At 57.0% G+C, this 18603-nt stretch overlaps 9 protein-coding genes across 9 annotated transcripts; 8 read left to right on the top strand and 1 right to left on the bottom strand.

Moving 5' to 3' along the window:
* Positions 1–295: 295 nt before the first annotated feature.
* Positions 296–1056, top strand: N657DRAFT_279757 (uncharacterized protein). Its single transcript, XM_062786591.1, has one exon. The coding sequence runs from the start codon at positions 453–455 to the stop codon at positions 1002–1004; it is 552 nt and encodes a 183-aa protein (XP_062649576.1). The 5' UTR covers positions 296–452; the 3' UTR covers positions 1005–1056.
* A 368-nt stretch (positions 1057–1424) lies between these two features.
* On the top strand, positions 1425–2792 carry N657DRAFT_642556 (S-adenosyl-L-methionine-dependent methyltransferase). The gene is made up of 2 exons (XM_062792368.1): positions 1425–1846; positions 1932–2792. Exons 1-2 carry the CDS (start codon positions 1787–1789, stop codon positions 2655–2657), a joined length of 786 nt encoding a protein of 261 aa, XP_062649575.1. The 5' UTR covers positions 1425–1786; the 3' UTR covers positions 2658–2792.
* Positions 2793–3624: 832 nt separating this feature from the next.
* N657DRAFT_688482 (multicopper oxidase) lies at positions 3625–6472 on the top strand (the record flags this gene model as incomplete). Its single annotated transcript, XM_062796943.1, has 10 exons — positions 3625–3915; positions 3995–4091; positions 4164–4187; positions 4245–4285; positions 4347–4875; positions 4954–5008; positions 5082–5254; positions 5334–5476; positions 5537–5973; positions 6055–6472. The coding sequence occupies 10 exons, from the start codon at positions 3625–3627 to the stop codon at positions 6266–6268; spliced, it is 2004 nt and encodes a 667-aa protein (XP_062649574.1). The 3' UTR covers positions 6269–6472.
* A 642-nt stretch (positions 6473–7114) lies between these two features.
* Positions 7115–7804, top strand: N657DRAFT_613932 (uncharacterized protein; the record flags this gene model as incomplete). The annotated part of the gene is made up of 2 exons (XM_062790423.1): positions 7115–7179; positions 7242–7804. 2 exons carry the CDS (start codon positions 7115–7117, stop codon positions 7663–7665), a joined length of 489 nt encoding a protein of 162 aa, XP_062649573.1. The 3' UTR covers positions 7666–7804.
* A 267-nt stretch (positions 7805–8071) lies between these two features.
* On the top strand, positions 8072–9621 carry N657DRAFT_642552 (uncharacterized protein). The gene has a single exon (XM_062792367.1). It carries the CDS (start codon positions 8296–8298, stop codon positions 9400–9402), a length of 1107 nt encoding a protein of 368 aa, XP_062649572.1. The 5' UTR covers positions 8072–8295; the 3' UTR covers positions 9403–9621.
* A 784-nt stretch (positions 9622–10405) lies between these two features.
* Positions 10406–11541, top strand: N657DRAFT_642551 (uncharacterized protein). The gene is made up of 2 exons (XM_062792366.1): positions 10406–10732; positions 10821–11541. Exons 1-2 carry the CDS (start codon positions 10675–10677, stop codon positions 11417–11419), a joined length of 657 nt encoding a protein of 218 aa, XP_062649571.1. The 5' UTR covers positions 10406–10674; the 3' UTR covers positions 11420–11541.
* Positions 11542–12274: 733 nt separating this feature from the next.
* Positions 12275–13931, top strand: N657DRAFT_591580 (phosphoglycerate kinase). The gene is made up of 3 exons (XM_062789912.1): positions 12275–12603; positions 12672–13092; positions 13143–13931. The coding sequence occupies exons 1-3, from the start codon at positions 12538–12540 to the stop codon at positions 13910–13912; spliced, it is 1257 nt and encodes a 418-aa protein (XP_062649570.1). The 5' UTR covers positions 12275–12537; the 3' UTR covers positions 13913–13931.
* Positions 13932–14008: 77 nt separating this feature from the next.
* N657DRAFT_642548 (uncharacterized protein) lies at positions 14009–15209 on the bottom strand. The gene is made up of 3 exons (XM_062792365.1): positions 14609–15209; positions 14419–14530; positions 14009–14341 (listed from the first exon to the last, which is right to left on the bottom strand). Exons 1-3 carry the CDS (start codon positions 15114–15116, stop codon positions 14302–14304), a joined length of 660 nt encoding a protein of 219 aa, XP_062649569.1. The 5' UTR covers positions 15117–15209; the 3' UTR covers positions 14009–14301.
* A 622-nt stretch (positions 15210–15831) lies between these two features.
* Positions 15832–18366, top strand: N657DRAFT_567956 (uncharacterized protein; the record flags this gene model as incomplete). Its single annotated transcript, XM_062788550.1, has 3 exons — positions 15832–16229; positions 16308–18029; positions 18084–18366. The coding sequence occupies 3 exons, from the start codon at positions 15832–15834 to the stop codon at positions 18364–18366; spliced, it is 2403 nt and encodes an 800-aa protein (XP_062649568.1).
* Between the last annotated feature and the right edge of the window lie 237 nt (positions 18367–18603).

The following is an 18603-nucleotide window of genomic DNA, read 5'->3' as shown; positions in this document are numbered from 1 at the left end:
GCGAGGCGTCTCGTTCTCCGGGCCGGACGCTTTCCCCGTCATGGCTGCTCGATGTGGAATCGGAGAGGGATGGTCTCCTCAGCAGCGAGGTCGTCTCGCCGGCAGGCAGATACTGTGGGTGTCGCTCTTCGCCCGCCATGGTCAATGGTGACGGGTATCGAGTGATTCGTCTCGAAGCTGATATCGCGAAGAGTGCCTCCTGCAAGTGGGGTTTGCCAGGAAACAGAGAGTGGTTAGGAGCGTAGTATAAGGCTGTCGTGTTTTCGAATCACGCTGTGTTGAAGAAACATGACGGGATTTGGTGATGCTTTTTTCGAAGTCGAGTTGCCACATACGCGCTGTGAGACTGGGACACATGGCACATGAGCTGAGCCAAAGTCTGGTGGAACCAGTCCTTCAATTTCTCATCTGCGAGTGCTCGCGCTGCGCAATAGCTGAACATTGCCGGTGCGATGATGATTGCACACCCAAGCGACGGAGCCGAGATACCAACGCCATGGGGTGGTCAACCCCTGCCCAATGGAGGAGCATTGGAATCTCGGCTCAGGTCGGTCTTTCCCTCCTTAAGAACAAGCCTTGAACTCGGCGCTCCTAGCTCCCCGTCTGATGATCATAGACGTTCGAAGCCCAGATGTGAGACAACCTCTCAAAGCGTGCTGACTTCGAGCCTTTCCCAGTCCAATGAGCTTCTTTCCGGTCACGGCTCCATGAATAATGACGAGACCAGCATCCAGCGATCAGCAGAGCACCAAGAGTGGCCTTCACCGCCTCTGCGTCCCGTGCCGAGAGCTACGCAAGCCGAGGTTGCGTTCAGGTGCAGACCCTTCTCAAGCTTGGGGTTGCCTGTCATGTTTGAAGGTACCTTCACCCAATGTTTGCATTGCAGGAATCCCGACTCAATGTCTCAGAAGCTGCCAAGCCAAGTGCCGACCACCAGTGACTTGTCTATCCGCACAGACCCCCTGTCTAGTTCGCACAGAGACTCAGCCCATCAGAAAGTATAAGCTACACCAAGTTTCTTAACAAGGGACTCAAACGCTTGCATTGACAACAAACTTGCGTACATGTAAATCGCATGCTCACCCAGTCACTCAAAAGGGGAAGTGAGCTCCAGAAGTGGCAGGGTCACCCAACGGATCAATCGGATTACGCACTGGTAGGCAGCATGGATCCACCGTAGCTGAATCCCGCGCAGTGTGATCGGGAGGCGGGAACTTCCATTTCACAGATCGAGATTCGATTAGAAACCCGCTGGCGATGTCATTGTGTACAAGAAACATCCAACCGAACCGCGGCTCGACAGGCGCGGCTATTCATGGTCGGCTGCATGTCTTGTCAACACTGTGCACGTCGACTGCATGCTGACCATCTCTCAATGCAATCTCATGCAGCCGACGCGGCGACCAGGATACTGCCAGACCCAAGTTGGCAATTTGACTGACGTTCGTTCATTGGATTCGCTGGTGTCCTGCGCACAGTGAGCAGTGACGCAGGCTGCAGAATGCCAGCCCTGAAATTGACGCTGCTTTTCGTGATCTTCCGTCTTCACACTTCAATGCAGCTTGCAGCGGCCGCAGTCTGCAGCCGGAACGAGAGAGATCACCGTCCATCCTGCCCAAAGGCCCGATCTGGCCTACTACAAAACATGCCTCCTCATTGAGCTCACTTGCAGACCCCATTGAGGCACTTCAGCATACTACCCACACATTCCACCATCCCGCAGTCTTCGCCCGCCCTGCAGATCATCAAGCTGCCCAGCGTCCAGCCACGGAAAGATACACCAATCATGGCGGCTACTCTTTCTGAGTTCAAGCGGTACAAGCCTTGGGAGGTCGATGGGAAGTTTGTGTGTACCGCCCATCTCCGCTGTTACTCCGTTCCCGGATACGCTTGCTGGCACTGGAGGCCTCTAACCCCCGACATGCATGCAGTTCGGCGATGGACGCGAGGTCGCCCTGCTCGACTACGTCTACGGCCATCCAGAACTTGACCAGATGCGGGGCAGCCCCGCGAAGGTCTGCCAGGCGATCGACGCCTTCGCCCGATCCCACACCGGTCTGATCAATGTCGGCCTGATGAAGGGAGCCATTGTCACTGAGCTCATTGCCAGAAACAAGCCCTCCGTCATGCTTGAGCTTGGCGGCTACGTCGGCTACTCGGCGATCCTCTTCGGGGATGCCCTCAGGCAGGCTGGGGGCAGCCGCTTCTTCAGCGTTGAGAAGAATCCGCTGTTTGCCGCTGTGGCGGCCAGCCTGATCGACCTCGCTGGGCTCCGGGACACGGTCCGGGTGGTCGTCGGCACGGGCGCCGAAGGCATCCAGCGTCTCCATGGCGAGGGGGCGTTGGGCACCCAGATCGATATGGCGTTTTTCGATCACCACAAACCCTCTTACACCAACGATCTCAAGCTCTGCGAGCGCCTGGGTCTGATTGGGAAGGGCACGGTCCTGGTTGCGGACAACATGATCCTCCCGGGGAACCCAGAGTACGCGGCGTACGTGCGGGCCAGCGTCGCCGAGAAGCTTCAGAAGGCTGCGGGCGGAGAGGAGATGGGCAACCCGAATCTGGAGTACGTCAGCCGATTCGTCCCGAGCTACGAACCCAGCGGAGAGCAAGATGCCCTTGAGATCACTGAATGCACGGGAATCGCGGCTTGAGGGGGGCTGAGACAGGCGCCATATACTACAACACACCCCGCTTGCTCATGCAGGATTGCCCCCCAATCGTTGTGTACATGTCGCAGAATGGCTTCCGCTTACATAGACGAATGGACATGATTCAGATTTGAGTGTCAAAACAACCCATTCAGCTAGCCCGCAGGGACCAGCTCAGTGATGGGTTCCAAGTACAGATACAAGGCAGCTGAACAGGGAGCTGGCCACTTATCCAGGTCGCAACTGGGCCAGCTCTTGCAGTTCTGTCAGTTCTTTCCATCGACCAGGAGTAGACTACGGTTGCCCGCATCCCGCCGACAGAATGTGCTGATCCCAACTCAGCAAGCCACATCCTTCCTCAACTGAGGCCTAGGGAAAGGATCACCGCGCATCACGCAGACCGTCACAACCGCCTCCCCTTATGCAGTTCGATTGCACCAGGGCACTGCAACAGGCCGGAATGGTTCACTCTCCATGCGCGAGCAAGCACTGCAGTGTTGTGATGACTGAAGATCATGAGCAGCCCGGCCGGGCCGTGATCGCCTAGTAATCACGAGAGTCCAGCGCCGGCGGCCAAACGAATTTGAGATTGAATATAACTGTAGCTGGGTTACAAGTTGCATATGGTTGAAAAGCTCTCGAGTATGGTACTACCATCTTAACTCACCCTGTTCAGAAGCCCAGTGCCTCTTATTGAACTCAACTTATCCAACATCACATCCACACTTAGCCTGTGTCCACCATAAAGCTCGCTTCGGTGTGGACCAGCATCGTGCAGGTCTTCAACGTCTTGACCTTCTCTTCCCCTGAAGAGAGCACCGACCACCCAGCCCAAATCCCTTTTGTCAGTCACGATCACGATGACATCCTTCTCCAGTTCGAACCGGGTCCCAAAATCCCCGTTGTCCAGACCGAGTCTGGCCATTTCTTCCACGGTGACACGCCCCTGATTTAGGAGTACTCGAGCGGCATGGTCTACCATCCGGATGAGTACAAGGACGTGCCTCTCCGCACCGGCGGCAACGAGCTCGAATTTTCGGCCCTCTTTAAGGACCGTCCTGTCGTCGGCACGCCCAAGAGTCCACAAGAAGGTGGCCGGGGTGGGCTGGTATGCGACTACACGAAAACCATGCCGAAAGGCTGGAGGTCATGCTACGGGCCTAAGAATAGAACGTGCTGGCTACGGAGGGGAGACGAGTATATCGACATCAATACCGACTATGAGGACCCCGCCGAGGTTCCTCAGGGGAAGCTTAGACGGGTAAGAACTCACTTCGATTCCATGGCGTCGTCGTGTCCACGAAGTAACCTCTGGCTGATGCGATGGTTTTGAATCACAGTTCCACCTGGAAGTGTCGGAGCAGCCCATTTCTCCTAATGGGATGACCATGGAGCACGGCAAGATCTTTAACAGGAGGTACCCGGGGCCTTGGATCGGTGAGTGACGTCCAACACGTGCCCTCTTGTCCGCCGTTGGCGATATGATCAGGACATGCTAACCTGTGACAGAGGCATGCTGGGGTGATACGATCGGTAATACCACCCAATGGCGCCAAGATACATCTGCAGCCAGAGCTGACGAACCAGCAGAAAGCACCGTCAAGAATAACCTGCGGTGGAACGGCACCTCGGTATGCATCCATTGCCCTACCAACCACAACGTGGCAGATCTTAACCTTCGTTTTTCTCCAGGTCCACTGGCATGGCATCCGCCAGTTCCGCTCGTTCCAGCACGACGGAGTCAACGGCATCACTGAGTGCCCCATCGCCCCGGGCGACTCCTTCACGTACCGGTTCCGGGCCCTGCAGTACGGCTCGGCGTGGTACCACAGCCACTATTCGCTGCAGTACGGCGACGGCCTGCTCGGGCCCATGACCATCTACGGCCCGTCGACGGCTAACTATGACGACGACCTAACCTTCCGCCCGCTGCTGCTCACGGACTGGAACCACCGCAGCGTGTTCGAGGACTGGCCGCTCATGCTCGAGTCCGGGGCGGCGCCCTCCATGACAAACATTTTGATCAACGGCACGGGCCAGTTTGGCTACGGCAAGTCGCCCGAGAAGTACACGCTCTATCTGAACGCGACCAAAGACCACAAGTTGATCCTCGTCGACACGACGTTTGTGTTCTCGATTGATGGCCACAAGCTTCGCGTGATTGAGATGGACTTTGTGCCCATCAAGCCGTACGAGACAGACTCCATCAAGATTGGCATCGGTGAGCGATTCTTGAATTCATAGGTGTTTAATACCCCCTTGACGGAACTTTTGTCCTGACAATATCTGTCCTCGCCAGGCCAGCGGTACCACGTCATCGTCCACGGTCTGGATAACCCGTACGAGCAAGAACGGTACGGAAACTACTGGATGAGAGCAGTTCCGGCACGCAAGTGCTCCAAGTTTGCCTTTGGGCCTGACCAGCAGATGGGCTATCGTGCGGTACAATTGGACTTACACAACCGTCAACACGACCGAGGATGGTCCCCTGCCGCAACCTCTATCGGAACCGCCTCTGTACGACATAAATTGTTCCGATGAGCCGTACGAGAAGCTGGTTCCGCACATTCCGTGGACGGTGGGCGACCCGGTCAATATCGGTGCGTGTTTCCTCACTCTGGTGATATACTTGTTGCCGTCAGGTGTGTGCTGCTAACACTGTGACCCCCTCCCCGCCAGACCCGACATTAACTTGGGCCGACATCGATAATAACAAAATAAAGAACAACACGAAGTACGTCTTCAACGTGGGCATGATCAAGTCGGGCGGAAACGCAAGCTTCCCCTTAAATGGTCCCTATATCCCGGACGACAAACAATATGTGAGAACCCTTAGCTCCCTTTACTCCTCCTCCGTAAACTAACAACAGACGGGGCACCAGACCCGATGGGACATGCATATCGCGCCGTTCCGCATCAACTTCTCGGACCCGACTCTCCTGGCCCTCGACCGGCTCGAGGACCTCGTCGACCGGCCTTATTTGGACGTCATCACGCTGGACAACGCAACCGAGGACCAGTGGATCTGGATGGTCATCACGGCGCCCGACAAAGTCCCGCAGAACGGCGGCAAGATCTTCTTCCCCGCCGCGCACCCCATGCATCTGCACGGCCACGACTTTGCCGTGCTCCGGCAGAGCGACAAGAACTGGTACAACGACTCGGCCATCAACCACGTCGGCGAGCGCTGGATGTTCACTCCCGACAAGCTCAACTGCCGTCACCCGAACCTCACGTGCGACAACCCGCCCCGGCGGGATGTGGTGCTGCTGCCCGCCACGGGTTATGTCATTATTGCCTTCAAGGCGGACAATCCGGGGTGTGTCCCTGATTTTTCCTTCAATTGTCATATGGTTTGGCAAAAACGAATACATCGAAACTGACGAACGACGTGTAACAGGGCCTGGATCTTCCATTGCCACATTGCCTTCCATGCCTCGTCCGGCCTGGCCATGCAAATCATCGAGAACAAGAACGAGATCGAGGAGATCATGGAGCATGACAAGCAGGACATTGAGCAGTCTTGCGCGCGCTGGAGAGAGTGGCACAGTAACCCCGGGAACCATTGGGACTGGCATCATCCGGACCACTTCCATGACGATTTGGGCGTGTAAAAGTGCTCTTAGAGGCAGTGGACACTGGAGGCGATGTATGGACACCGCCTGCGTGGCAACCTGGGACGGAGTTTGCGGCCACTGGTCGGGGACCCATGGTCGTCGTGCTGTACCTCCTGCCTGGCAAGCATATACTTCTCGTCGAGACAGTGGTAGTGGAAGTGTGCCAACTTTATCCATACTCTGTCTTGCTACTGTAACCAGAAGTGATCCTCCCCAGAACCCTTATGATGGATGGATGGACGGGATTTATTTCGCCCGGAGGCGCGAAGCCTGGAGGGCCTTGGCACGCTAACTACATCCAATTCGTTGACGTTCAACCATCAACTCGTACAAGCCCTCTACTCTCTCCCCTTTTCTCACGCCACCTGTTGCCTCTTGACTTAGTTTAGCAGATCGACTTCGAGGCTGCGTTCTCCAAGTGTTCAGCGTCCTATCTTCAGCAGCTAAAGCGGGATCTGCTGGTTGAGGCTGTGTAGTGTTATTGAAGCTCCCCTACTGTGATTGTCGCAATCTTCATCGTTCCTCGTCAAGATCCAATCTCCCTGTCGCCATTGCGTACTTGATCGTTGCCCGGACTGCTTCGATCGTCGGCTGTAGGCGAGGTGCCCAGGGAGCGACGGCGTATTCATGGATTGTTTCCATTTGGTCAACTTTTACACCTTCCGCGAAACAGGCGGTGTGGGAAAACTTTTGGTAGGAACATCCATACTCTTGGCAGCAATTTCGTTCTTGTAGGGCTGATAATTTCAACTGCAAGCGGATATTACCACAGTACACCAGTCAGATCTCACGTCAGCACTTGGTAAGGACTCCGAATCACAGTGCCTCAATCACGGAACACCAATGGCGCGCACAACGCTTCCCACATTCCCGCTCATCGTCTTTGGCGTCATCGAGCCGGCCTTGCTGTAAATTGACCCCCGCACACTTTCCCCCAAGTGTATCTTCTCACTGACCATCTCTCGAACAGGACATGGGCCTACATTGAGGGAATGTGTGATCCCCGGCTCTACTTCCTCAAGCAGGTCCCCAACACGACGGGCAGCCCCGGCACAGCCGCGGCCTTCTCGCCCGAAGCCCTGGGCGTGACGCTGCAGCTGCTCAACGTGTGGCTGCTGCTGGCGCTCATGGCCGTCGTTGCTTGCTTCTCGCGCGACCCGGCCACGGCCAAGGGCTACCTGTTGGCTGTCGCGCTCGCCGACTGGGGGCACATCTACGCCACGTACCGCGCGATTGGCGCCGATGTGTTCTTCGATCCGTCGCAGTGGAACGACATGGTGTGGGGTGGGATTGGCGTGAGCGGTGTGTTGAATGTCCTGCGGTGGCTGACCCTGCTTGGGGTGCTCGGTCCGGTGGTGGCGCGGGACACGGACGGGAAGAGGAAGACGCCGTGAGCTGTGACTGGGACGTGTCCGAGCGTGGGAGCGGAATGAAGCACAGCTGTAGTTACAGTACGTACCGTAGCGTTGCCAATGCGCCACAAGCTCCTGTTAATTGATCTGTGGAAATGCTTTTTCCATGAACGAACGTCCGATGAAACCTCCCGGCTTCAAGACAGGAGGAGGATCTGACCCCTGGCAGGTTGCGGAGCTGAACCCGAGCTGAACTGGAGCGGAACTGGAGTGGAACTGCCGCGACTCTCGCGTCCGGCGGATAACTGGCGAATCAGGAGCAAGATTTAATCGGTTCTGCACAAGATCGTCGAGGGTCGTGCAACGAGCTGCGACGTCGTGCAATCTTGGCTTGCGGGCGTTTTGCCCGACTGGGACACATCACGGCCGGATAATTCCACATGGCATCAAAGGCTAGCGGAACCCATGTCCTCTCTGCCGGGACCAGCTGCCCCTGGTGAGGAGAAAAAAGCTGGTCCCGGGGCCAGGTTCGACGCAAAACCGTAGATGTCTTCAGCATGTCCCGGCAATGCTCTTGCCTGCAGCAAGGCGATCTGGTTCTGGACGACGTTTGAAAGCGGGTGGTGATCGGGACTCATTGAGTTTCTTCGAGCAAGGGAACGACAGACAGCCATGGCCTTCACGGGCGAGGAACGGACGATCCTCGGCCCTCTGACCACCGTCTTCACCCCGCCTGCACCATGCACCATCGCCGTTGGCTTCTGCTCAACCTGCGATGTGGCTTGGTTGGGTCAGACCTGCGCGCCGACCACCGTACAGGACGACCCAAGCTGCTGGCCAACAACCACCGCAGGGGCGCCCGAGCCAGGCCGACCGCTGTACGGATGGGGCTTCTACTCGCCCGGCCTGGAATGCCCGGCCGGATACACATCGGCGTGCTCGGCGATCGCGGGCAAGACGTCCGGCTGGAAGGTGCAGTATCTGATGGAGCCCGAGGAAACCTTTGTCGGCTGCTGTCCGACGGGGTTCAATTGCGATAACCTCAACGGTCAGACATGCCGGCATGTGGCTACATCTACCACGCTCCCGACGGTGTCCTGCGAGAGCGGATCTAGCAACAACTTCGGCTTCACTACGCTTCCCGCAGCCAAGGTCAGCGCTCTCCACCTGTACGCACCCATGATCCAGCTCGCGTGGAAGGCGACCGACAGACCAGACTTCGACATCACCTCCAGCGCGGGGACATCCGGCCCGACGACAACCTCCCCGCCGACGACCGCTTCGACCGCCACCAACACACCGCTCAACGAACCCCCCACCTCAACCGGCCCGCCCCTCTCCAACGGGGCAGTAGCAGGCATCGCCGTCGGCAGCGCAGCCCTCTTCCTCCTGATAATGGCAGCAGCAGTTTTCGTCTGGCGCCGCCGCCGCCGAAACAGCAACAGCAACAGCAGCACAGGGAACGACCTGTTCCCATCGGACGTGCCGCCGTCATACCCTTCCGACGCGAAGTACTACTACACCGGAAACGCCTCGGAGCTGGGGGAGGGCCACGAGAGGGCCGAGGTCCCCGGGGACGCGCTCGGGTTCGGGCCTGCCGAGGTTTCGGGGCAGGGTCATGAGCGGGTGGAGATGTCTGCCGAGCATCGTGGTCATGCGCCGGCGCCGGCGCTGGGAACAAAAGGCTCGGGAGGGGAAAATGAGCATGGCGTGGCGTTTCATGCTAATGGTCTGTGTGCGAACGCGCCAGTGGAGATGCCGACGGAGAGATATACCTGATGATGATTTGCGATCATTTTTGCTTCGGGTGGTGTTGTGGTGTTAATCAGTGAGGGCCCGGAGGCTAGAGACGAAGGGTGGGGATTGGTGGTAAGGGAGTCTTGATGGGGCCTTACCTGACCAGTCTGCGCTCTGTGTATGCAGCTTTTGAGCTCCTTGTGAGAATCCATGGGGCACAGGCGGTTCCATGTGCATTGGATGTTTGCAGTTCGTGGTGCGTCGCTTGGCTATTCCGCCGGACTTTCCCGGTGAAAATCGGATCTTCACGCATTATTCGTAGAGGCCTGCCCTTGGAGATCTTATGGTTTCTCTCGGAAGAGAGCTCCGTGGATGGGTTCGAAAGGGACCATGTGGTGCATCCAGAAACCCCTAACCCGGGGACATGCTATGGGCAATAACGTTACTTGGGGGCTCTTGGCAGTCTTGCGCAGGCCCCCTTCGAGCAGGACGCCCCTATTCGAGGAATCACAGGGGCGGCGCTGTCGAAAAGGCAGATTGTGGAGATTTGAAGGTCCAAGACAGCAAAACTCAGCCAAAAGTCAGTGATATTTAGCTGGAGACTCTCGTGTGGACTGTGAGGAATGTCCGCCGCAACAAGACGCAATTGCAGGATGATGTCGAAAAGCCAATGACAACCTTCCGGCAAACCAGCATGCACGTGCTAACAGCAATGAGGCTCAGGCTGGCTCATTCTCCAATTTAGCTTCAGCTGTCTGCATCACAACACGCCCACCTCGAAACTTGACACTCCTATCCGTCGTGCTAGTTTTCAGTTTCCGACGACAAACCTTTCGCTTGAAAGACAGCCATCAACCAACCCCGATCTCAGACTTGAAGCCTTGTGGGCCTGTTATCGGCGTTGCCCCAATCCTTTTCTGGCACTCGCGATCCCTGTGCCACTCGCGACGTCATCGACCCCGTGGACCCGCGCCAACCTTGGAGTGCCATTCTTTGGACTTCTCTCGCGCACTGGATAACCATAACCTCGACCCCGGGGTAGCTAAACACGCAGTCTTAACCCACCTTGAGGGTCCTCACAATGACCTGGGAGTTCAACCGCCGCCGGTGGCTTCGAGCAATCAACAGTACATTCATCTATGGCAGAATCGTGAGTTAACGCCTTAGTCCCTTGTCACTTGGCCTTTGTTCCATCTGAGCTCGCTGCGCAAAAGCTTTTCTGCACCACTCACTGCTGCCTCCAGTTGCAGCAACCGCTAACTAAGATGCTCCAATATCCAGCCGCTGCTGCATACCATCATTCTCTTCATCGAGATGGCCCTCTTCGCCCGGCTCACTAGCCGGTTCAACGCTTACTACGATGAACGACCACGTACGTCTCCGCCTTTCCCTCTGCCCTATCCACGACCTGCCGATCCCCATCGATCGTTGTGTGTGCTAACGGCAAAATTCCCCGACAGTTCTCACCATGATGGTGACCAACTCCATCCTGGGCGGCATCGCCGACACGGTGGCTCAGACCATAACCTCTGTCCGCGAGCGAGCCGTCCGCAAGCACCCCAACGGCCAACTAAACCCGCGAGAGGATGCTCTCGCCATCGAGATTCACGAGCTCGACCGCAAGAACCCCCTCACCGACCGAGAGCTGATCCCTGACTCCAGGACGCTTCCGCCGCCCTTTGACTTTGAGCGCCTGACCCGCTTCATGGCCTACGGCTTCTGCATGGCTCCCGTACAGTTCCGCTGGTTCAAGCTGCTCGAGAAGACGTTCCCCATCACCAAGACAGCCGCCTTCCTACCGGCCATGAAGCGCGTTGCCTTTGACCAGCTCATCTTTGCGCCCTTTGGCGTCGCCGCCTTCTTCACGGTCATGACGGTCGCCGAGGGCGGGGGCAAGCGCGAAGTGTACCACAAGATGCGCGACATGTACGTGCCGACGCTCAAGGCCAACTACATGCTCTGGCCGGCGGTGCAGGTCATCAACTTCCGGCTGATGCCGGTGCAGTTTCAGTTGGTGAGTTCTGCTGTCCCGAGCATCGAAATGCGAAAGCAGTGCTGATGAATCTTTTGCTCAAGCCCTTCGTGTCGACTGTTGGTATTGCGTGGACCGCGTACCTCTCACTTACCAATGCCGCCGAGAACGTACAGGAGGCTCGAGTCCCAGAGAGGTCCGGTATTCGGCTGCCGTAAGTGGTCCTGGGGGCATGCGTACAGGATTGACAAGCAGGTCTTGAGGCAAAGTTGGTAGGGGTGGTGAGTGTCGGTTTACATCGCGTACTGCTTCGGAAGTAACTTTTGAGCATAGAAACTGGGGCTGGTATGGGTGTTGGAGGCGGCGGGTTGACAGCCGCCATGGCGCATGGCGTTGCAAATGGGGCAGTTATTCTTCATGTTCATCATTTGTGGTTAAGGACTTTGAACAATACACAGTACACGATTTTTTTATGACCCAGCTCGCTTCTGGTCAAGCGTTGTTGCAATCCTTACCACATGAGATATCCACTCCTCCATGGGTTAAGCTAGCTGGGTGAAATCTGACAGAATGGAGTCCTAGCAGGAGGCCACTCGTAGCTTCAAAGGTTCGACGGCATGACGGCAGGCATGCATCCTCAAAGTATCCAGCACTGCCAGAGGGCTTCCATGGTTCATGGTAGGGTACGCAATCCGGCTGGTGTTCACATGATCACCCCGGCGTTTGTTGAGATGAGGACAGACATGGAAGTCAGGTAGCCGAAAACCGGAGAGTCTTTGCAGCTGCTTCCGAGTACCCTACAAACGAGGCCACGGTCCTGGAGAAGGAGCTGGTATGGGGGCTGGGGTCAAACTGACTGGCATTCAACTTAAGCCATTGTTGGAAATGTGAAAAACCAACATGAACTCGCAAGCTTCAAGGTGCAAATGGAATCACGTTCACGATTCTTTGGTGTTCGAATTGTCATTTGCATCCGGGGTCAGCCAACCATGGGTCGACGTCACAGCTTCAGCTCGTCGACTCCACTGAGGTTTATTACCCCTCTACCCCTCCATCCCAACAGGGTCAGCTCAGCTCATTCAGTTGCGTCTTTTTACCTGACCTGAGGCACCGGTGACATAAAACATACAATAACCCGGACTCTTCCCCGTGCGTCCAGACTAGCAGCTTCTGGCCGCAACCAATTTCTTAGTCGAATTGCCAACATGTCTCTGGCCAACAAGCTCTCCATCGAGGACGTGGACCTCAAGGGCAAGCGCGTCCTGATCCGCGTAAGTCTTGAGCTCCAGCCTTTGCAGCTAGCGGTACGGGCCATCGAAAGAGCTGACATGGGCTCCAGGTCGACTTCAACGTCCCTCTCGACGCCGACAAGAAGGTCACCAACCCGCAACGCATCGTCGGCGCCGTCCCCACCATCAAGTACGCCATCGACAATGGCGCCAAGGCCGTCGTGCTCATGTCCCACCTCGGCCGTCCGGACGGCAAGGTCAACCCCAAGTACTCGCTGAAGCCGGTCGTGCCCGAGCTCGAGAAGCTGCTGGGAAAGAGCGTGACCTTCGCCCCGGACTGCGTCGGTCCTGAAGTCGAGGAGATTGTCAACAAGACCGACAACGGCGAGGTTGTGCTCCTCGAAAACCTGCGCTTCCACATTGAGGAGGAGGGCAAGGGCACCGATGCCGATGGGAACAAAGTCAAGGCCGATAAGGCCAAGGTGGACGAGTTCCGCAAGGGGCTGACCAAGCTTGGTGACATCTACATCAGTTAGTGTCCGAGTCACATATTTCGTTCCAGTGAAGCTGACAATCCGCAGACGACGCCTTCGGCACGGCCCACCGCGCCCATTCGTCGATGGTAGGCGTCGACCTCTCGCAAAAGGCGGCCGGCTTCCTCATGAAGAAGGAGCTCGACTACTTCGCGCAGGCGCTCGAGTCGCCCAAGCGGCCGTTCCTGGCCATCCTGGGCGGCGCCAAGGTGTCGGACAAGATCCAGCTGATTGACAACCTGCTGGACAAGGTCGACACGCTCGTCATCTGCGGCGGCATGGCCTTCACCTTCAAGAAGACGCTCTACAACGTGTCGATCGGCACCTCGCTCTTCGACGAGGCTGGCGCCAAGACGGTCGGCGACCTGATGAAGAAGGCCGAGAAGAATGGCGTCAAGGTGGTGCTGCCCGTCGACTACATCACGGCCGACAAGTTCGACAAGGACGCCAACACGGGCAAAGCCACCGACGCCGAGGGTATCCCCGACGGCTGGATGGGTCTCGACTGCGGCGACGAATCAGTCAAGCTGTACAAGGCCGCCATCGACGAGGCCCAAACCATACTCTGGAACGGGCCGGCGGGCGTCTTTGAGTTTGACAAGTTTGCCAATGGCACCAAGGCGACGCTTGACGCGGCAGTTGCGGCTGCGCAGAGCGGCAAGATTGTCATCATTGGCGGCGGTGACACGGCTACGGTTGCGGCCAAGTACGGCGTCGAGGACAAGCTCAGCCATGTGTCGACGGGCGGTGGTGCTAGCTTGGAGCTACTTGAGGGCAAGGCGCTGCCGGGTGTTGTCGCACTGAGCGAGCGCAAGTAGGTAATGTTGTTAGAAGGAGAATTTGGCAGTCCTGGTAACAGATTCAGGAAGTCGATGCTATGAATCATCGACGTGGTCTGCTGTGGTCAAGTAATTCCCAAGACAATTTAGACATGATTTTATTTGCGACGAGCTTGGATTTGTAGTCAAAACTTGCTGTGACACACTTCAATTTTTCTATGCCTGCCGGGCGAGGCGCCAGCTTTTGCCCTTATCCGGCCACCTGACCCCAGGTGTGGCATATGTGGATTCGGCGATAGATGCGCGCAACTGAGCATCTCCACCGCTTCCTCACCCTTAGTCCTCTTCACCGCGACGTGATCAGGCGGAAAGTGTTAACCATCTTATATTGCATTTGGCTTCCTAACTCCCTGGATGCGGGCACCGAATCACCGCTTCTTGGATGCCTCGACCTTCTTCAGCTCCTCCCTATCGCATTTGTCAGCAAAAGACACCTCCAAATACGTGAACAGAGACGTAAGAGAAAGACAGGCAATAAAACGTACTTGAGTTGTGTCGAAAAGTCATCGCTCGTGTCGTCGTCGTCCCACGACTCCTCCCACAGGTGCTGTGTCGCGCCGCCGCCGCTTGCGGCCTCTGTGTCCTCCTGCGCCCAGTCTGTTTCAAATGCCTCGTGTGTCAGCATGAAACTGAGATCTTGGGTTGTAGAGGTGGTATTTGGGGGGGATGACGCACCGTCGACGGGAAAGTCCTCGAACTCGTCGTCCTCCTCCAACGCGGCTGGTTTCTGATCTGCGGCGGGCTGCTGCTCGGGCTTGGTCTCGGCCGCCTTGTCGTCTTTCTTGGTGGCAGTTTGTGAGGATGCCATCGTGAGCGGATCTGAGGTGGTAGAGGCAGGGTGATGGTTGACTTCGGGTCGCCAAGAGGTTGCAGAAGGCAACCGACGGGTGCGTCGGTGGTGTGGAAATGTATCGCTCGGCAGAGCAAGTGGGATGACTACAGAATCAAGGGTAGTAGTAGAATTGCCAGGGGCAATTATGAAGATACACTGCGTTGGACGTTGTGATGTTGGTTGAGCTTGGATGAGCTTGGGCTTCTGCAACCTGGAAGCCAGGAACAGTCCAGTATTCGGCTTCAACCGGCCGCACGGTCCAGGCTTGGTGGGGCAGCAGCGATGGAAGCTCATGGCGCACAAGCCAATTTCAAAGTGACGGAATCTCACTGGCCGCCTTGCCTTGTGCATCTCCAGCCCCAGGCACAGCTACATGCGCAATCTTTGTGTGACTGTGTTGTCCATCTCGCGCACATGCTAGGGCAACGCTCAATGATAGTCATGTCGTTTTCCAAAAGGTACCGTGAAGAGACGTTGCTAGAGGTATCCTGATTCCTGATTACGAACCTCCAAAATGTCCCCCCTCATTCCCCTCGTTGATAAGCGGGGATAGGGGTGGGGTACAAAATGGCACTTGGCGCAACAAGGCTGCCAAAGTGCCCGGACAAAGCACCGGGGTTAAATAAGGCCGGGTTGTCGCAAAGCGCACCTAAACACCGGGCGCTGGCAGCTCGGAGAGCCGGAGATGCTGACTTGCCTCTCGGGGAGTTTCAACATTGGCGTTCCTCTGACAGGTCCATCTTCCAATTCTTCCCTCCCTTCATGTCGTTTGAGACTTGCCATTTGGTGTCGCTGTTTTCCAGCGCCCCTCGCCACCCTTCTTGACCAACAGCGGTTGTTACCACAGGGCTAGCGCAGCAACAAGAGACTGGGCTGGGCTAGTTCTTGTGGCTTTTGGTGCTGGAATCACAATCAATTCCACAATAAAGAGACAGGAGGGCAGCCACTGTCTGCAGCCTGAGCTTCGGATACAGAGGACCATTTACCAGCCTAGCACGATTGCGAACAAACCAGCATTGACGGCCGACGCTGAAAGCAATTGGTGGAGTACTTCGAGCGCTGCAACATGTCGGCTCTTCGATCGTGGTTTCGCGGCCAGTCCGCTACCACGAATTCCAAGGCCCCCGTGAAAGCCACCAGTCCTGGCAGAAGCCCAACTGCCAGCACGTCAACCATCAATGACAAACCGAAGCCTACTATTTCGGCCGAAGAGCAAGAAGCCCGAGACATTGAAGATGCGATGAACGCCGCCGGACTTATCATGAACGACGACATCGAGGGGGCAGAAGCTTTACTTCGTCTGCGCCAGGACTCGTTCCACCAGCTTGGGATGGGCATGACGACCTTCATGAAGAGCATCCTCGGTTTCGAGAAGGACATGATGACCGAAGCGGCGAACCGGCTGGCGCAAGCGGAGAATAAAGCGTGGAACGACATGAAGAAGGCACAGAAAGAAGCAGAAAAGTCAGGAAGCGGGCCTGCTCCTGACGCTGGAAACTGGTACTCGAAACCCGTGGCAACCGAATCAGCGGCTGGTGGGAGCGGGAGCAGGATATATCCTCCCGGCGCTGAGTTTGCTCTCGTCAATGCTGAGGCGCAATTGATGAACGCCGTGGTGGGTGTCATGCATGAGAGCCTGACTGAGGCCATCAAGGGATTTTACAAGCTGCGGAAGGCCTATGTCACGCTGGACGGCATCGTGCAGGCAGAGGAGCGATATTTGGAGTCGATAGGACACGGGAGAGCAACGAAGGTACCGTCTCCGAGAAGGACCAGCTTTTCAGAAGACCCAATGCCTGGGAGCTTTGACGAGTCCGAGTTTGCCGACCTTGAGGAGGAACAGAGGTTCCCGGTCAACGAGAAAGCAGGCAGTGACGGCCTTCCTGTGGAGGCGGTCAAAGGCGTCTCTCAAAGTCAGATGACCGGTAGTCAAAAGCCTACGGTACAAGATACAGAAGTTCTCAAGGAAAAGCTGAGCGGTCTTGCTGTCACAGCGCACATGCAGACGCCTTCCCAGTCGCGGCCTTCCTCCAAAGGCCACTCGACAGCCGGAACACAAACTCCTGGCAACGCCGTGCTGGAGCAGCTCAACACATCCGGTACCGACAAAGCCCACTTCAAATCCACCGTCGACATCTTTGTGCACAGTGGAGCAAATATGTGCTTTGGCATTCTTCTGCTCCTCCTCTCCATGGTCCCTCCGGCCTTTTCCCGCCTCCTGTACGTCATTGGTTTCAAAGGCGACCGCGACAGGGGCCTGAAGATGCTATGGCAGTCGACAAAGTTTCCCAACATCAACGGCACCATGTCTGCCCTGGTCCTCCTCAACTATTACAACACATTCCTCGGCATGGCCGACATCCTGCCGCCCGAGGACGACGTCTCCGATGCCGCAGGCAGTGATTCAGACGACAGCGCAGGCGATGCCGAGCTCGTCAGCTACCCTAAGGCAAAGTGCGCCGCCCTGCTCGCCGCCATGCGCGAGCGGTACCCGGATTCGCGGCTCTGGAGGCTCGAGGAGGCGCGCGTGCTGGCCAACTCGCGGCGGCTCGACGACGCCATCGCGGCGCTGTCGGCCAACATGGACAGCAAGATGCGGCAGATCCAGGCGCTCAACAACTTTGAGCTGAGCATGAGCTCCATGTACGTGCTGGACTGGCCCCTGATGCGCGACAATTTCCTGCGCTGCGTCGAGCTCAACAACTGGAGCCACGCGCTGTACTACTACATTGCCGGCTGCGCCGAGCTCGAGATGTACCGCGACGCGTTCCACGCCGCGGCCGCCCTGTCTCCCGAAGGCGATGGGGATCGGGAGCGGGAGAGAGGGGTGCTCCAGACCGAGGCGCAAAGGCACAAGAAGACAGCCGAGGAATACCTGCGCAAGGCACCCACGGTCGCGGGCAAGAAGCGCTTCATGGCGCGGCAGCTGCCGTTTGAGGTGTTTGTGGGCCGCAAGCTGCAGAAGTGGGAGGATCGCGCCAAGACGGTCGGCGTCGATCTCGCGGATGCCGTGGCGGTCAGCCCGGCAGTGGAGATGATTTACCTTTGGAACGGCAGCAAGCGGATGGGGATCAAGTATCTGGAGAAGGCGAGGGAACTGCTGGCGTGGGAACGGTGCACGGCGCCGGCGGAAAAGCTGGCCAAGCTCAAGGAGGAGACGGACGAGGTGGCTATTGCCAAACTGGCGGAATCGGCTCTGTTGCGAAACCTGGGCAAGGGCGCCGAGGCGAAGGCCTTGGTCGAGCCCTTGCTAACCATGGACAAGTAAGTCTTCTGTGGCACTTTACGCTATTCTTGATGCTAATCGTGTCTCGGTAGGATGCTGTTTAAAGGCACCACAAAAGATGACTACTGCCAAGCTGCCGGGCACTACGAGATGGCCGCGGTTGCGTGGATGGCTGTCTGCGACGCGGACTCTTGGCCAAAGGGCGCGGCTGAGGAGGTGGAAGCCTTCCGGAGACAGAAGGCGGACGAGTGCTGGCAGTACCTGGACAAGGTCTCCAAGTGGGAGAGCTTCGTGCTGGATGCCCGGTTTGGTATGAGGGTCAAGACCGGCATGGAGACGGTTGAGTGGCTGAGGGCCAAAAAGGGGTGGGCATGAGCGACGGTCAAGCTGTGAGTTGCCGTTGTCTTGCATGGGTAGAGGCTTGCTTGGTTTACGCTCTGCATCCCGAGGACAGCAGCACGGACGGAATACGCACAGGTCACGCATTGACGGGTATAGATCTACAGCTGTACATACACGAAATTACATACACGGAAGCTGGGCCAGACGGAATGTCAGACGGGGACATGGTTAACAACCTTTCATCGAGCCGCGAGATCTGAGAACGGGTTG

This window comes from Parathielavia appendiculata (genome assembly GCF_033297405.1).
Source record: "Parathielavia appendiculata strain CBS 731.68 unplaced genomic scaffold N657scaffold_3, whole genome shotgun sequence".
Taxonomy (NCBI): Eukaryota; Fungi; Ascomycota; class Sordariomycetes; order Sordariales; family Chaetomiaceae; genus Parathielavia; species Parathielavia appendiculata.
The sequence above is the reverse complement of the archived record's forward strand: the minus strand, read 5'-3'. Positions and strand labels throughout refer to the sequence as shown.

Excerpts from the sequence above, each read along its gene's own strand:
- N657DRAFT_642556 (XM_062792368.1), top strand. The coding sequence starts at position 1,787 with ATGGCGGCTACTCTTTCTGAGTTCAAGCGGTACAAGCCTTGGGAGGTC. Across the intron at positions 1,847-1,931 it reads GGGAGGTCGATGGGAAGTTT|TTCGGCGATGGACGCGAGGT; the intron begins GTGTGTACCGCC and ends ACATGCATGCAG.
- N657DRAFT_642548 (XM_062792365.1), bottom strand. The coding sequence starts at position 15,116 with ATGCACAAGGCAAGGCGGCCAGTGAGATTCCGTCACTTTGAAATTGGC. Across the intron at positions 14,531-14,608 it reads CGAGGACTTTCCCGTCGACG|ACTGGGCGCAGGAGGACACA; the intron begins GTGCGTCATCCC and ends CATTTGAAACAG. Across the intron at positions 14,342-14,418 it reads GACTTTTCGACACAACTCAA|GGAGGAGCTGAAGAAGGTCG; the intron begins GTACGTTTTATT and ends CAAATGCGATAG.
- N657DRAFT_642551 (XM_062792366.1), top strand. The coding sequence starts at position 10,675 with ATGGCCCTCTTCGCCCGGCTCACTAGCCGGTTCAACGCTTACTACGAT. Across the intron at positions 10,733-10,820 it reads TTACTACGATGAACGACCAC|TTCTCACCATGATGGTGACC; the intron begins GTACGTCTCCGC and ends ATTCCCCGACAG.
- N657DRAFT_591580 (XM_062789912.1), top strand. The coding sequence starts at position 12,538 with ATGTCTCTGGCCAACAAGCTCTCCATCGAGGACGTGGACCTCAAGGGC. Across the intron at positions 12,604-12,671 it reads GCAAGCGCGTCCTGATCCGC|GTCGACTTCAACGTCCCTCT; the intron begins GTAAGTCTTGAG and ends CATGGGCTCCAG. Across the intron at positions 13,093-13,142 it reads GCTTGGTGACATCTACATCA|ACGACGCCTTCGGCACGGCC; the intron begins GTTAGTGTCCGA and ends GACAATCCGCAG.
- N657DRAFT_279757 (XM_062786591.1), top strand. The coding sequence starts at position 453 with ATGATGATTGCACACCCAAGCGACGGAGCCGAGATACCAACGCCATGG.
- N657DRAFT_642552 (XM_062792367.1), top strand. The coding sequence starts at position 8,296 with ATGGCCTTCACGGGCGAGGAACGGACGATCCTCGGCCCTCTGACCACC.